At 36.8% G+C, this 13,625-nt stretch overlaps 2 protein-coding genes across 2 annotated transcripts; both read right to left on the bottom strand.

The window, feature by feature from the left end:
* Window positions 1–214: 214 nt before the first annotated feature.
* Window positions 215–4,239, bottom strand: LOC107790862 (protein NLP6). The gene is made up of 6 exons (XM_016612824.2): window positions 3,910–4,239; window positions 2,835–3,319; window positions 2,386–2,433; window positions 1,573–2,302; window positions 1,230–1,457; window positions 215–708 (listed from the first exon to the last, which is right to left on the bottom strand). Exons 1-6 carry the CDS (start codon window positions 4,100–4,102, stop codon window positions 251–253), a joined length of 2,142 nt encoding a protein of 713 aa, XP_016468310.1. The 5' UTR covers window positions 4,103–4,239; the 3' UTR covers window positions 215–250.
* Window positions 4,240–4,524: 285 nt separating this feature from the next.
* LOC107790861 (protein NLP6-like) lies at window positions 4,525–10,101 on the bottom strand. The gene is made up of 5 exons (XM_016612823.2): window positions 9,516–10,101; window positions 8,098–8,675; window positions 7,093–7,140; window positions 6,067–6,997; window positions 4,525–5,943 (listed from the first exon to the last, which is right to left on the bottom strand). Exons 1-5 carry the CDS (start codon window positions 9,871–9,873, stop codon window positions 4,817–4,819), a joined length of 3,042 nt encoding a protein of 1,013 aa, XP_016468309.2. The 5' UTR covers window positions 9,874–10,101; the 3' UTR covers window positions 4,525–4,816.
* Window positions 10,102–13,625: the final 3,524 nt, after the last annotated feature.

Here is a 13,625-nt window from a genome sequence, read left to right as displayed (position 1 = left end):
CCTATTCCAATTAACTCAAAATATGAGTTTGCAATATCATATAATGTTTGGTGAACAACAAATAATAAGACAAGAGGGGTTACTCGGATGGTCAATACCCCAACCTACAACCCTATGGTCGTGGGTTTGAGCAACCAAAAGAGCAATAGCTCCAACAAAGGGGATCAAAGGGGAACGGAATCAAAAAAAAAAAAAAAAAAAGTACACGAGCACCTAAAGAATAACTAAATTTTGATAATAATGACAAAGTTTACAATTCAAGAGAATAAGTGATGGCTGCTGGTAAAACCAACATCTTGATTGTATTATTCCCTAATGATTGAGCATTATTAAAACAATCACTCAAATCATCATCACAAGCAATCCATATATAATCATTATCTTCATCCATGTATTTTATTCTGAATTTTCCAATTGGTAGTTGCAATCTTTTAGCCAATTCCCTGTCCAAATCATCTTTTCTTGAGGATGAGTATAGCTTAAACTTCATCATATCTTCTCCATATGTTGCCTTCACTGTAATACTGCTGCTGCTATTCACATGATTTGCATGTGTGGAAGTAGCTGCTGAAGTTATTGCTTTCTTCTTCTTTGGAAGCATATTTAATGGCTGGCAATCTGATTCATTGACTGTCTTCTTTCGTTTTGATGATGGCCACCTTCGAATACCATATTTTCTGCATAATCGCTTCAGTGTAGACCGACTAACTGAAACAAGAAAAAGATATAGAGTTTAACTTCTATTCTTTGACACAGTTAGATCACCTAAAAGATAATTACAGATACTGTCCATAATAAGTAAGCTAGAGAATACGACAAGCAACCTGCCACAACATGTTAAATTACACCGAAAGTATAAAGTTGTTTACGTCGTAAGTTTACATAAGTTAAATCCAAAGAAAGAATTGCTTGGATATTAATTCCTGTGGCCTCATGCAAAAAGGTTTCCTAATAGACAAGGTCATTGATTTATGGGAACCAACTTATATTGGAAGACCTTTGTATTTATTTAAGTTTGTAATATGCCCCTCGCGTGCAAGCCTGACTCTTTTTCTTGGACCAAAAACGACGCGTTTCTACATACATTTTGGTTCTTTAAGTACGCAATGAAGGCTGTGTGATGCCAGGTTAAATTGCTACCTGGAAGCCATCTGTGCAGCCCAATCAGTATATTCTTTTTTGTACCAAATAAAGGTTGGAATTGAAGAATGAAAAGGAAAAGAACTTACCCTGAAGGCTTTCAGCTGCATCAGAGAGGTTTTTGTTAAAATGTTGTTTGAGATCATCATAGTTTACAGAGTCTTTAGTTCTTGTTCTGCTTTCTTTCTGCAAATGAGTAACACTGACACATTGCTTCTCTGAAATAACTTGTATATCAGTATTTAAGACATCAGACTGAACCATAATTTGTTGCTGTCCATTATCCACCGAGTTTTGAACCGTGCACTCAGATATAGCTGCATACGAAAATAAAGTTATCGTCATGGATTTCAGTAGCATCATTTGTTAGTCCTTCAAAATTTTGATGGAAAACATGATAACTGCCTGAAACAATGAGTATCTGAATTCTACCTTCTTTCTCTATGTGATTCTCATTGCCTTCCATTAGCCAGTTCCTCCTCTCCTCATCGCACACTTCAGGCATAAACGGACTTTCTCTAGTTTGACATATATGAAAATAATCCACATTCTTATCTGAAGAAACTTTAATAACTTGAACACTTGAATCATGTCCTAGTTCTTGACCTGAAGCAAATTTGAAGTTCTGAAAATGTTGTCCCATTGTAGACAAAATCGATCCGAGCAAGATTGTTGGATCTCCGTTATCAGGGGGCAGAAACAGCTCCAGTATGTAGGCTTCATCGCCATTCTTCAAACAAATAGCAAAAGAACTAGTCAATCCACACCAGCGCGCATAATGTACCAATGGATACTCAATTATGCTGAATTCAGTTATGTTTTCGCAATAGCATAACTCGTCAGAAAAAAATGCTTTCCCAACAACCCCCTGATCTTTTTGCAAAGGTTGTAACTTAGAAATGTCCCGGAAACATAGCATATCGTCGTAATAATAATCGTCATAAACATGGTCATTAGCATCCATTTCCTCATCTGCAACATAGTACACTTCATTACTAGCAGAAATGACATGCTCAGTGCAGCCCCTATACATGCCATTGTGGTCCATTTCCAGATTCTTACACGGAATCCAAACCCGAACGAATGGCAACTTGTGTGTTTCACGCACTATTTTTAACATCCTTTTGATTTCCCCTCTTTCACTTTGTTTCCCTGCTTGTACCTGCTTAGACAAGATTTTGTTCATATGAAAAGTACTAACCCTGAGATGGATGAATGATCAAAAGTATGAAATTTACAACTTACTTTTCTAGCTTTTTGGAGATATAATTTAGGACATTTGAGATCTACTCCCTGCAAGGAGATCAAAATATTAGTCCAACAACAATAAAAAACTCAGTGTAATCCCACAAGTGGGCCTGGGGAAGGCAGTGTGTACGCAACTTTACCCCTACCTTGAGAAGGTAGAGAGGTTGTTTCTAATAGACTCTCGATTCAAGGAAAGATGAAAAAAGAAGCAGTAGCAGCAAGCAATAACACCAGCAAAATAGTTAAAAAAACGAAGCGAAAGCAACAACAACAAGGTAATAAGAAAACCGAAGCTTGGAAAGTACAAAATCTACTAGATGATCTAATGCTTGGAACTCTGCGGAACCTTAAAATGAGAGTGAAACGCCAGAAAAGCTTGTGTCTACTAACTTAAAATTCTATACCTGTATCCATATAAAAGCTACAAATAAGGAGATAGGGCGAACCTCAAGTGCGTTTAGTACTTTTTCAACTTCATAAGTCAAGTAGCCACCTTTCCAAACTGTAACAAGCTCAATCACACCAACACAATTCTTCCCAATAGGTTCAAACACAGGCAAAGCCAAATAAGTCCGGACACCACACCGGACAGCATGATCCCTCATTGGAAACTCTTCGTTCGTGTAATATCCAACATGAGTACTTGATTCTGGCAATTTTTCCTGGAAAACTCGTGCAGGCGGACCAAAAAGATGAGCTTTTTCTGTTCCTTGTTCACCACTTTCACCCTTATTATTAACACTATATTTATAGCCTTGACAGTGCTTCCTATACCAACATAGTCCTTTATATAGATATCTAAGACCAAATGGTTGTCCTGAAGTTGTTAGAAAATGTCTACCTTCAATCTTTTCCAGCCCCCAAAACTGTAGTAGAATTACTTGGGATGTTTCTATTCTCTGAAGTGCTGCTTTAATCTTTTGCTTTACAGCTTCAAGAAAGACAAATCAGAAATCCCAAAATATAGTATGAAAAACAAGCGAGTTTACGTTCTATGCACTACAAATAATGTTAAGCTGACGATAACAACATGTAACTTATCATGACAAACCTAATAAGGTAACATTAGAAAGTAAAGCAATAATAACCTCGTATGACTAGTTAAATTGCACTAATAGTGTTAAATTTCTTTACACTATCAAAAGTAAAAATGGCAGGCCGGGGCACAAGGCATCTCGCGTTAATGCAGGATCGGGGAAGGGCCGCACCCTAAGGGGTATGCTATATTACCCGTCGAAAAATTAGACTGCGTATATAGATAAAATATTACGTTTTAGAGATATATATTATATATTGAACACCCTTTCTCCAAAAAAAATTCGACTTCGTTCAAATTTGAACACCCTTAGGAAAATTAATAGCTTCGCCACTAACTCTAAAGGGAAGCATTAGTGACTGCTTCCACGGCTCGAACAATTGGTCACATGGAGACAACTTTACCGTTGCTCCAAGGCTCCCTTCAGTGTATATAACTTAAATCCAAATCACAAAAAGAAAGAATAGGGGATTGAAACTACTTACATGTTTCTATAAGATTATGGGGAAAGTTAGATTCAGTTTCATTGTTGCTCCAGAAAACCATCAAATGGAAATTAGAACGTTCTTCTGAACAGGATAGTGGTTCTCCCATGTAATTCTTGAACTCAGACGAGGTATATACTTCGTAAACAACATCATCGTTGACAGGCAACTGAGATTTCTCAATCTCTTCCATCCTACTGTATTTGCAAGTGATCAAAAGGAATATTTGTTTAAAAAGATGTTGTCATTTTTAAACTGATTAAAAGGGAAATATTCTGATGAAACGGAAGGAGGAACAAGAAAAGATAATTTAGTCGAATTCATAGATTATAGCAATTCAAGCTAGCGCTGCCTTGTTTGACTTAGTTAAGATAGTGATTCACTGAATTCTGGACACGTGTCAACTCATTTTCTCTCTTAGTTGATTTTACTTCGAAGTCTAATCATCAACTGTTTAATATCATGGAGATTGTACGACCTCTCATTTTGTTACGACAGTACTTCAAGGTTCCAACCAATTAATTATGCATCACTCTGAAAATAATTGAGATAGGCTATATGCATCTTTTTTGTCCATATAAAAACATATCAAATGGAAAAATAGAATTTGCATAGTGAAGAAAAAGGAGGTGGAAGTTACACCAACAAAAGCAAAAAAACTTATAGCCTTAGGCTTACAACAAGAATACAATTGAGATAGAAAACCAAAAAGGAGGTGGAAGTTACCCCAACAAAAGCATAAACTTATTTCCCTAGGCTTACAACAAGAATACATTTAAAAAGGAAAACTTTCTACAATTTCAGATGAGAGCTGCCATAACCAAAACCTACACTCGATATGGACAAAACCCTAAGCACTACAAGAATGGGTTTTACTAGTTTTATATATTTACAACCTAATTCTAAATCATTCACCTGAGCTCTCACAGGAGCTCCCAAGGTTGGGCATTATATCATGAACCAACAACCTTACTACGTTGCTGCCCGATGATCTTGAGATATCGACACATTCTTGCAGGTCTGCATCACACGCGATTAAAACCCACTCATGGTCATCGTCGAGGTACTTGATATCGAAAGTCCCCACCTCTAACTTTAGCCTCTTGGCTACTTCCTCCTTCAACTTAAATATACCAGAACTCAAAAGAAGTCGAAATCTTATGATGTCTTCCCTATACGTTGCTTTTATTGTAATGGACATTACTTCAGGTCTGGTAGAAAACTGTGGCATCTTCTCAGCAGGAAGAGAAACCTGATCCTTAGCAATTCCATTAGAACACGGTGGGTTCGTCCAACTGTATTCCGGGACACGGTCATCAAACATGGCATCTCCAGCCGGACAAAGATTTCTCAGATCATGTGAACTCCCTGCATCCTCAACTAGCATTCCCCCAAATAGTTGCTGGGTGTGTTCTGGAATATAAGGCCCAGGCATTAGGAATGCAGTGGATAAATTGATTTCTCCTGTGGTCTGACGAGCTGGTTCCGAAGAGCCACCCACTTTTACAGACAACTCCTGTGTAGGTGAATTAACCAACTCATTCTGAGGGGAAGATTCATTTGCATGGAAAGGACTACCTTGGCATGAACCATGGGAGGTAGGTGTCCCTGCACTCTCTTCTCTCGAGCCACTACCGGTTCTGGACCTATGTGACCCTTCACGCACAAAACCATTCTGCTTCGGAGAGAGCTCTTCATTCCCAATAATCCTACTTTCCATCATTTGATTTGAGGGTTCGGCTTCTTCATGACTTCCTGGTATTCCATGGTTGGAGAGCTCATTCTTCTCTTCATGGTACTCAGAAGCGTTACACGGCGAACCATTCATGCCTGCAGGCCAAGAAATAGAACCAACAGCAACAGGAAGTGAATTTGGTGCAAGTGAAGTCAGGCTGAATGTTCCATCAGCTCCTTGCACTGATTCAATTACACGTTTTAGCTTTGAAAGGGACCGGTTAACCTTGTTTATCTTGCGAGATGGCCATCTGGAGATCCCATGCTGCCTGCAAATGCGCTTCATTGTAGTTGGACAAACTGTATATGCGAGAACATTAACGAGAATAGTCAAATCCGCAATGACACTGGTAAAGGAAAAAATGCACATTTAATTAAGGAAAAATAGTGAAGGATAAGTTCCTAATAATTCGAAAAACATACCACCAAGACTCTTCGCAGCATCCTTGAGACTTCCAGCAAAATACTGTTGCAAAACCTCTAAGCTTATTGTTTTCTCAGCTTTTCCACGTTTTCTCTCTGATTTCTTACCAGTGCCTTTATTCTCAGAGAAAGAGGCATGATTATGGGCTTCAGCTGTACCATTTACGCCCTCTGCAACTTTTGCAACATTCAATTCCACAGGGGCCTGTTGCTCTTCCATTAGATCAGGAGGCACCCTTCCATTTACTACACTAGCAGGCTGAGGAAGAGATTTGGTTGTTGGCACAGATTCAAGCCTAGAACCAAGTTTATCTTCCATGGATGCTTTGATAACCTCAACTGAACCCCAGTCATGCTCAAGTTCCTCCCCAGAAGCAACCCTAAGACTCCTAAAGTGCTGCTTCATCGTCAATAAGAGTGAGTTCAGCAAAGCTAGCTGGTCATTGTAGTCTCCATCATTTGGTGGCAGAAAAAACTCTAAAATGTAATCATCATTGCCAGTGTAAGTGCTCCGTAAGCAGATTGCAAAACAGCTGGACAACCCAAACAAACGTGCATAGTGCACCAAAGGGTACTCCGTTTTGCAAAATAGCCTTATATCTTCACAGAAACATGATTTTTGAGAAGCATATGCCCTTCCAGCTACTCCCTGTCCCTTTTGTAAGTGATGCTCGGCACAGGCCTCACGAAAACCCCACATGTGAGCATCAACCACATAAAATGAAACATCCGTTGTGGACATACAGACCTGTCCCATGCAGCTTCCATCAAAGCTACTGCAACTCTTTTTCAACCCACCACCATCAGCCAGAACACTGCGATGCCTGCATGGAACCCATGTCTGAGCCAGAGGCAATTTATAAGTTTCACATACAGCTGTTAATATCTCCAAGATTTCAACCAATGCATTCTGCCGACCTTCATTACAGATCTGGTTCATAGAATACCCAACGACATAGACTTGTTCAGACAACAAAGAACAACAACTTAGATGAGATATGTCCAGAATTTTTTTTTTTTGCTCACCTGAGTGTTTTGGTGGTCCAATATCTCTGAACTTTTCAGATTCACCGCCTGCAGAAAAACTGAAATCACTTAAAAAGGAGCTCGTGTTCAATGTAGAAAAAAAGGACTGGAAAAGCTATGCATTTGGGTCACATGATGATGTATCCTACTGATAAAAAAATAATAACTACTTAAGTACATATCAAAATAGTTGAATAAACACTAGCTGATAATTTGATATCCCATGCAGTGAAGAGCACATGCTCTAATGCATCTTCATGAACTGGCAAAACTATCAAAATTTCCTATTCACTGCAGGAAGGGAAGCAATCGATTACATGCACATGGAAGGAAAAGACAGATGTGATCTTGAACAGGGAGACTCCAGTTCATCAGAACACATCTAACAGAGTCACAAAATCTCCAAAAGAATGATGAATACACTAATAGAAATACTTTCAGAAGTCCTTTACCAGCTTTTGCTCACCACAAGAAAGAAACTTCCCCTCCAGTCTGTGATTCTAGCATACAACTACTGACACAGCTTTATAGTATATACTTACAGGTTACATGAGATTCATTCTTAATCCCATCATGTACTTAATTAAAATCCCATCACCAATACGCAGCAATCAAAAGCAAGACACAGGTTTTCAAGAACCGCCTCCTTTAGTTGTTCTTATTGATGAGTTGAAAAGACACTTTAAAATGACTGCTAGAAAGATGATACGAGCCAGAAGACACTTCAGCTAAGTCTATCCACTAAAAACTTAGCTGTTCCTTTAACACAAATGTGCACTTCTGCAAAACGCATATAATGATGTATGGCATAGTGCTTAAAATTTGGAAATTTTTTCACCACTTTGATCTATGAATATAACCTCAGTCAGTAACGAGTATGACAAGATTAATAATAATTTAGCATTCAAACACCACAGAATTGGTGCAGCAAACAAGCTATCGAGTGTCAGTGAGACATACCAATTAGTCAGATAGATATGTAATAGAAAGGGTACAAGAGCCAACCTCAAGTGCTTTGCATACTCTATCAACTTCAGGAGCATAGTTGATTTTCTGGGAGGTCATTATGATCTCCAGTACACCAACACAAGACTGACCAGATGGTTCGAATACTGGCAACGCCAAAGTTCCTCGAACATTGTAATGCAGGGCGTGATTAAGACGAGGGAACTCTTTACTGGAATAATACTGCACATTTGGAGTCCATTCTGGCAACTTTTTCCGGTAGACACGGCCTGGAAGTCCTAGAACACCATCAGTCTCCCCATCCACAGCAAACATATACATCAAAGAAACCATTCGATATTGATGAAGCCCGTTACAGTCGGGGTCAAGAACAAAAGGCTGCCCTGAAGTTGTAAGCATGTAGCGACCGCCATTCTTAACAGGTGCCCAGACCTGAGCTAACACTCGTTCTCCTGTTGATTCTTTTAAGTATCGAAGTGCCTGTGTCATCCTCTCCTTGATTATACAAGACCCATCCAGATAATCTAAAGGGGTTAATCCCATAATTGGCGGAGGGATTCTTTTCTTATCATCAGCGACAGACAAAGTTTCAGCTGCTGCCTCATGATCGCCAGTATCTGCTCCAAACACAAAAGGACATGAATCTTTCGTTGGTGTCAACAGCAAAATGATGCCAATTCTACTTCACTTAGAGAAACAACAACAGCTAGGACTTAATCCCAAAATAGTTCGGAGTCAATTATATAAATCATCTATATCCTTAATCCACTTTGCGTGCACATAAATTAAAGAAGCCTACATAAATCAGTCGGTGTAGCTAGTCCAAGGGAGTTTATTTGTAGAAAGACTATTGCAACCCATAGTAACATTCACACATACATAAACAAGTGCTTGTAAATCAAATATGGGTATTATTGGACAAAAACCTACACAGAGACTGACAACGTAGTTTAGGTCAATGTTAAAGGTATGAAAGAATAACGAGTTTAAGTCCAAAAGAGGGGGAAAAAAACATAGTCTGATCTTGCGCTAGATCTTTTTGTTCCACTGAATACCTGCTACCCCCCTCAAAACTCGTATTGGGCAACTCTATCAACCAAAACTTAGACAGATTGGAAAGAAATCACTAGTGTTTATTGCTTCGGCTGAAATTTAAATCTGATACCTCACGGTTGTCCTCTCCCACCTCATAGGTCAATGTTTTAGGACAAAACTTGTTATAGCGCAATCTTAAGCTTATAGTGTTGAACTAACCAAGAGAAAGCCCAATTTTTTTTCACAATTAAACTACATAACTAATATAACTCGTACTATCTTATTATGAACTGAGCTAAAAGAATTGTTACTACTACTTTCTTTCTCTTTAAAGAGTCAATAAACTTTTTGTGAAGTCAACTAATTCCACACATAGTTCCAAAAATGTTGGAAACAACAAGTATAATGAGCCCTAGGCTTACAAGTAAGAAATCTAGGGTAGCTAGAGAGACGGAGACTGGCGGCGGAGAGAGCATTTCCGGTAGACGGCTTATTATCTTCATTTTCATCAGAAAAAGCCCAAAGAGGAGAACAAGGCTGTTCAGAAGCCGTAGTCGATACGAGAAACGGCGACATAGGATTATTAGAAGCAGCTGCAGCCGCAAAGATCTGATCGAACGACCAGGAAGCATCGAGATCCAAATCGAGATCCATCATCAACGACGGCTCTCTTTGATTTTGATTCTCAGCCGCCACTGTATGCTGCGTCGGCGGCCGAGGGAGAAAGTCCTTTGGCTTTGAACGGAACATGTGATTCATTTCTTCTTCCGGCTCCGACATTGAAAATGGTGATGATAATGATGAGTTTCTCTCTCTATATGTATTTGAATGTATGTGGCGAGAAGAGAAGAGTTACAAAGATGACGAAGAGGATGACGATAATGGTTAAGGGAAATTGCGGACTGTGATTCCATTGAGAATTGGAATCTAATGTAGCTGTATTACTTACTATATTTGCGCCCAAGTTTTATCCATATAACAATTGCAAAGAAATTATTCTCTCCACCACTTTCCACGTTACTACAATATATACTATTGTCACCAAAATCTCCTTAAAAAAAATTCTAGATAGGGCATTCCGGTACATAAAATATTTCGCGTTCAAGTAGAGTTCGGAAGCCCTTTCCAAAGTTTAAGGCTTATCAATCTTATAGCATGTTTGGCGAAACTGTAAAAATTAACTTATTTTGAAAAGTGTTTTTTCTCAAAAATATTTTTGGTGAGAAACAGTTGTTGTTTGACTAATTAATTTAAAAAGCACTTCTGAGCAGCAATTAGTGTTTGGCCAAGATTTTAAAAACTGCTTATAAGTGTATTTTTCTCAAAAGTGCTTTTCAAAAAAATACTTTTGGAGAAAAATTATTTTTTCTACTTCTCCAAAACTGCTTCCGCTTCTCTTCAAAAAACACTTTTTTCCTTCCAAAAACTTGGCCAAACACCTTAATTTTGGGGGGAAAGCACTTTTGGCTTTAAAAAAAGTACTTTTGGCTCAAAAAATACTTGGCCAAATAGGTTATTAGTTTACTCCCATGTAGCCGGCCATAACCGTGTCGGGAGCCAAAGGTTGTTGGCCTTTCGCTAATTCGAACAAAGAGATATGAGCTTTTTTATAAGTTTTAGCAAAATTGGGCTACGTCCGGCAATTGCACCCCGCTGGCACTCACAAAATGCCTCACGAAGCGGTACTCCTCCATAATGCATTGATCCTTTCGACTATCTGCCCTAACTGAAATGGGGATGAAGACTCGTGGAGAAGTTCAGCTTTGATTTGACCCCAAGACTGAAAGTAAGATTTTAAAGGGCGATGTATGCATCATAACTAGATGCAAGCATTAGTGGCTGATTCTACGGCTTGAACTCGTGACATATATGTCACACGGAAATAACTTTAACGTTATTCGCTCAATTGACTAATACGATATTCGAAATCTACTAATCAAAAATTAATTCAAATACATACTACATATGGCTTACGTATTTAAAATTCATTGGTCAATTCCTCTCAATTAATTTAGATTCGTGTTGCATAGAGCTCCTTAAAAGAAAAGACGTATTAAAAGGAGAATTGTTTTCTATTAAAAAAAGTATTTTCAGGACTTTGAATCTAAAACTTTTAGTTAAAATAAAAAAAAAATGCATGCATCTCATCACATATTTGGTAGTTCGAGATCTTTTAGTAAATTACAAAAGATTCCACCATTTCCTTTATACTTTCTTAGTTGTTGGAAAGTTTACGCAAATAAGTGAAGATTCTGTCTAATTCTAGATTGGGCCGTCTTAATCACTTGTTTCTATAGCCTTACATAAAATCAATTTGCACATTAAAATGTTACTGCATTTTTGCTAAAAATATGTCTCTCCTTTTAAGTAGGAGTAATTAATTTAGTTTGACATAGTGATTTTTTGTTTCCTTCTAATTTTGGAGGTGTACATTTGATTGGTTATTTGAACTACTTGGGTCACTTCTTTTAGCTAGAATTCTTGTTAAATAGATGGGGCATCACGAAACCAAAATAAGCTCGATTTGACTTGATTTGTTTGCTTATGATTTGACCCTCTAATTAGACTTACAACAATTTGGGTTTCATACATAACACAATTCAGATTTGAACGTATTATGTTGAGAAATTTAAAATATAATTACTCAAAATATATAGAATAAGCAATGACTAAAGTAAAGCATCTTTCTTACAAGTAAGTTGCTCAATTTACGTACGGAGTAAAAATAAAAGTCATGGTAGTAGTGCGATCTTTCAATTATTTTAACCCTTAGATATAGTAGTATACATCAAAAATTTAATTGAAAGTTTATTGAAGGCAAATGCAACAATCTTTTTTTTTAACTATCTTTTTGTTATAAATAGAACTGTATTTAAGGTGAATGTCTATATTTTATAGAGATTTTACAGATTTTACTTGGTGGCTAAGTCATTCTTTCCCCATAAATAGAGGGTCTTATTCTATTGTAATTGATCACACATCAATAAGAATTCTCTCTCTCTTTTTCTCTGCAATACTCTTCTTCTTCTTTTATTGCTTCATAACACGTTATCAGCACGAGACTCTAACCAATTGAGTAGAAGCTTTGGGATTGAGCATAATGATTGTCAATTATTCCATGAACTTACTTCATGATTAAATTATGGATTTAAGGCAAGTATTTTACTTTATTTTTCTCTTTTAAATTCTTGAAATTCTATAATTTGATTTTAAATACAAGTAAAGGCAATAAACTTTGATTATAACTCTAATAGAGTTTGCAAGAAATTATAACCACCCGAAATGGTAAAATTTTTATGTTTTGCCATGATCAATTTCATGCATGATTGTGAGCATAAGAAGTGAAAACTCGTCTCATTGAATTTGCTTCATTCTCATTCCCTTAAGAGAATGTGATAGCAATATGTGATACGTCTGAAAGAACACAAAATTATTACCATGAATGTATCAATGGATGTGGACGTGGCAATAGACGAAATTATAATTGTCATCATTGTGGTAATGAGAACAATAAGTATTCTCAAAATAATCCTTCACTATATGAAAGTAACATTTGTCATCGATTTGACATGAGATTTTGTAAAGCACATATAGATAATTATGGTATACTCATGATGTGAATATGACAACATGTGATTTATGAATACATATTCATTTTTAGAAGAATATGAGCGTGCTAGTGGTATATACCACACTCACCTCTAGAAGGAGGTTTAAGAGAAAATAAAAAAATAATGTCATTATTATGGCATAAGTGGTCATTGGTCACGTATTTATTGTACGCCAAAATATTTTGACAATGTGATTATTAAAAGACAACGGTAATGCAAGAAACATATCTTGCATATAATTTTGACCATAACCATAATTATATAACTTTCTCTTTAAAAGAAATATTTACCATATGGATGTTGATAAATATGTGGTAGTACAAAATTAATTGAAAGCTCTAGAAGAGCCAATTATACTACTTTGGAGAAATAAAATTTATTATCAATAAGGCATTATGTTGTAGTAAGTCTCAAAGAAATTTATTTAGTTTCTAAAATGTTCGCGAAAGCGATTGGTTATATTGAGACTATAAAGAAAGGAAAAATTTAATATCTTCTATTACTACAACTTGTAGCGGTGTAATATGTATGTGAAAAGCTATCTGCTTTATTCTCCAATTTGTACTACACAAACAAAAAAATATCACAATAAAGTAGAAGTTTATTGATATAAAAACCCATATCATAATAAACTTGCAGTTTATTCATAATTGCATACGTCATGATGTAAACCTGAAGTTTATCAATATTGATAATTTATTCAGTTGGCATAATTGGTTTAGCCATGTTAATTTAAGTATGATGTGTAAAAATAAAAGAGAATTCATACGGGTAAATATTAAAGAACTAGAAAGTTCTTTATGAATTCTCTTATGTTGCTTGTTCTCGTTAATAAATAGACCAACTAAAATTGGGATTGAATCCCATGAATGTTGGAAATATCAAAGGTGAATATGTGCCCATTCACCTGCCATGTATGCC

Source organism: Nicotiana tabacum, chromosome 23 (assembly GCF_000715075.1).
Source record: "Nicotiana tabacum cultivar K326 chromosome 23, ASM71507v2, whole genome shotgun sequence".
Classification (NCBI taxonomy): domain Eukaryota; kingdom Viridiplantae; phylum Streptophyta; class Magnoliopsida; order Solanales; family Solanaceae; genus Nicotiana; species Nicotiana tabacum.
Note: the sequence above shows the minus strand (reverse complement) of the source record. Positions and strands in the feature narration are given on the sequence as shown.

Bases quoted from the DNA above. Each gene is read 5' to 3' on its own strand.
- LOC107790862 (XM_016612824.2), bottom strand. From the start codon at position 4,102: ATGGAAGAGATTGAGAAATCTCAGTTGCCTGTCAACGATGATGTTGTT. The intron at 2,434-2,834 runs GTTCGCCCTATC...ATCTCCTTGCAG, and splicing joins AAGTACTAAACGCACTTGAG to GGAGTAGATCTCAAATGTCC. The intron at 709-1,229 runs GTAAGTTCTTTT...TTCTTGTTTCAG, and splicing joins TGCAGCTGAAAGCCTTCAGG to TTAGTCGGTCTACACTGAAG.
- LOC107790861 (XM_016612823.2), bottom strand. From the start codon at position 9,873: ATGTCGGAGCCGGAAGAAGAAATGAATCACATGTTCCGTTCAAAGCCA. The intron at 6,998-7,092 runs GTGAGCAAAAAA...TCTATGAACCAG, and splicing joins TGGACCACCAAAACACTCAG to ATCTGTAATGAAGGTCGGCA. The intron at 5,944-6,066 runs GTATGTTTTTCG...TCGCATATACAG, and splicing joins TGCTGCGAAGAGTCTTGGTG to TTTGTCCAACTACAATGAAG.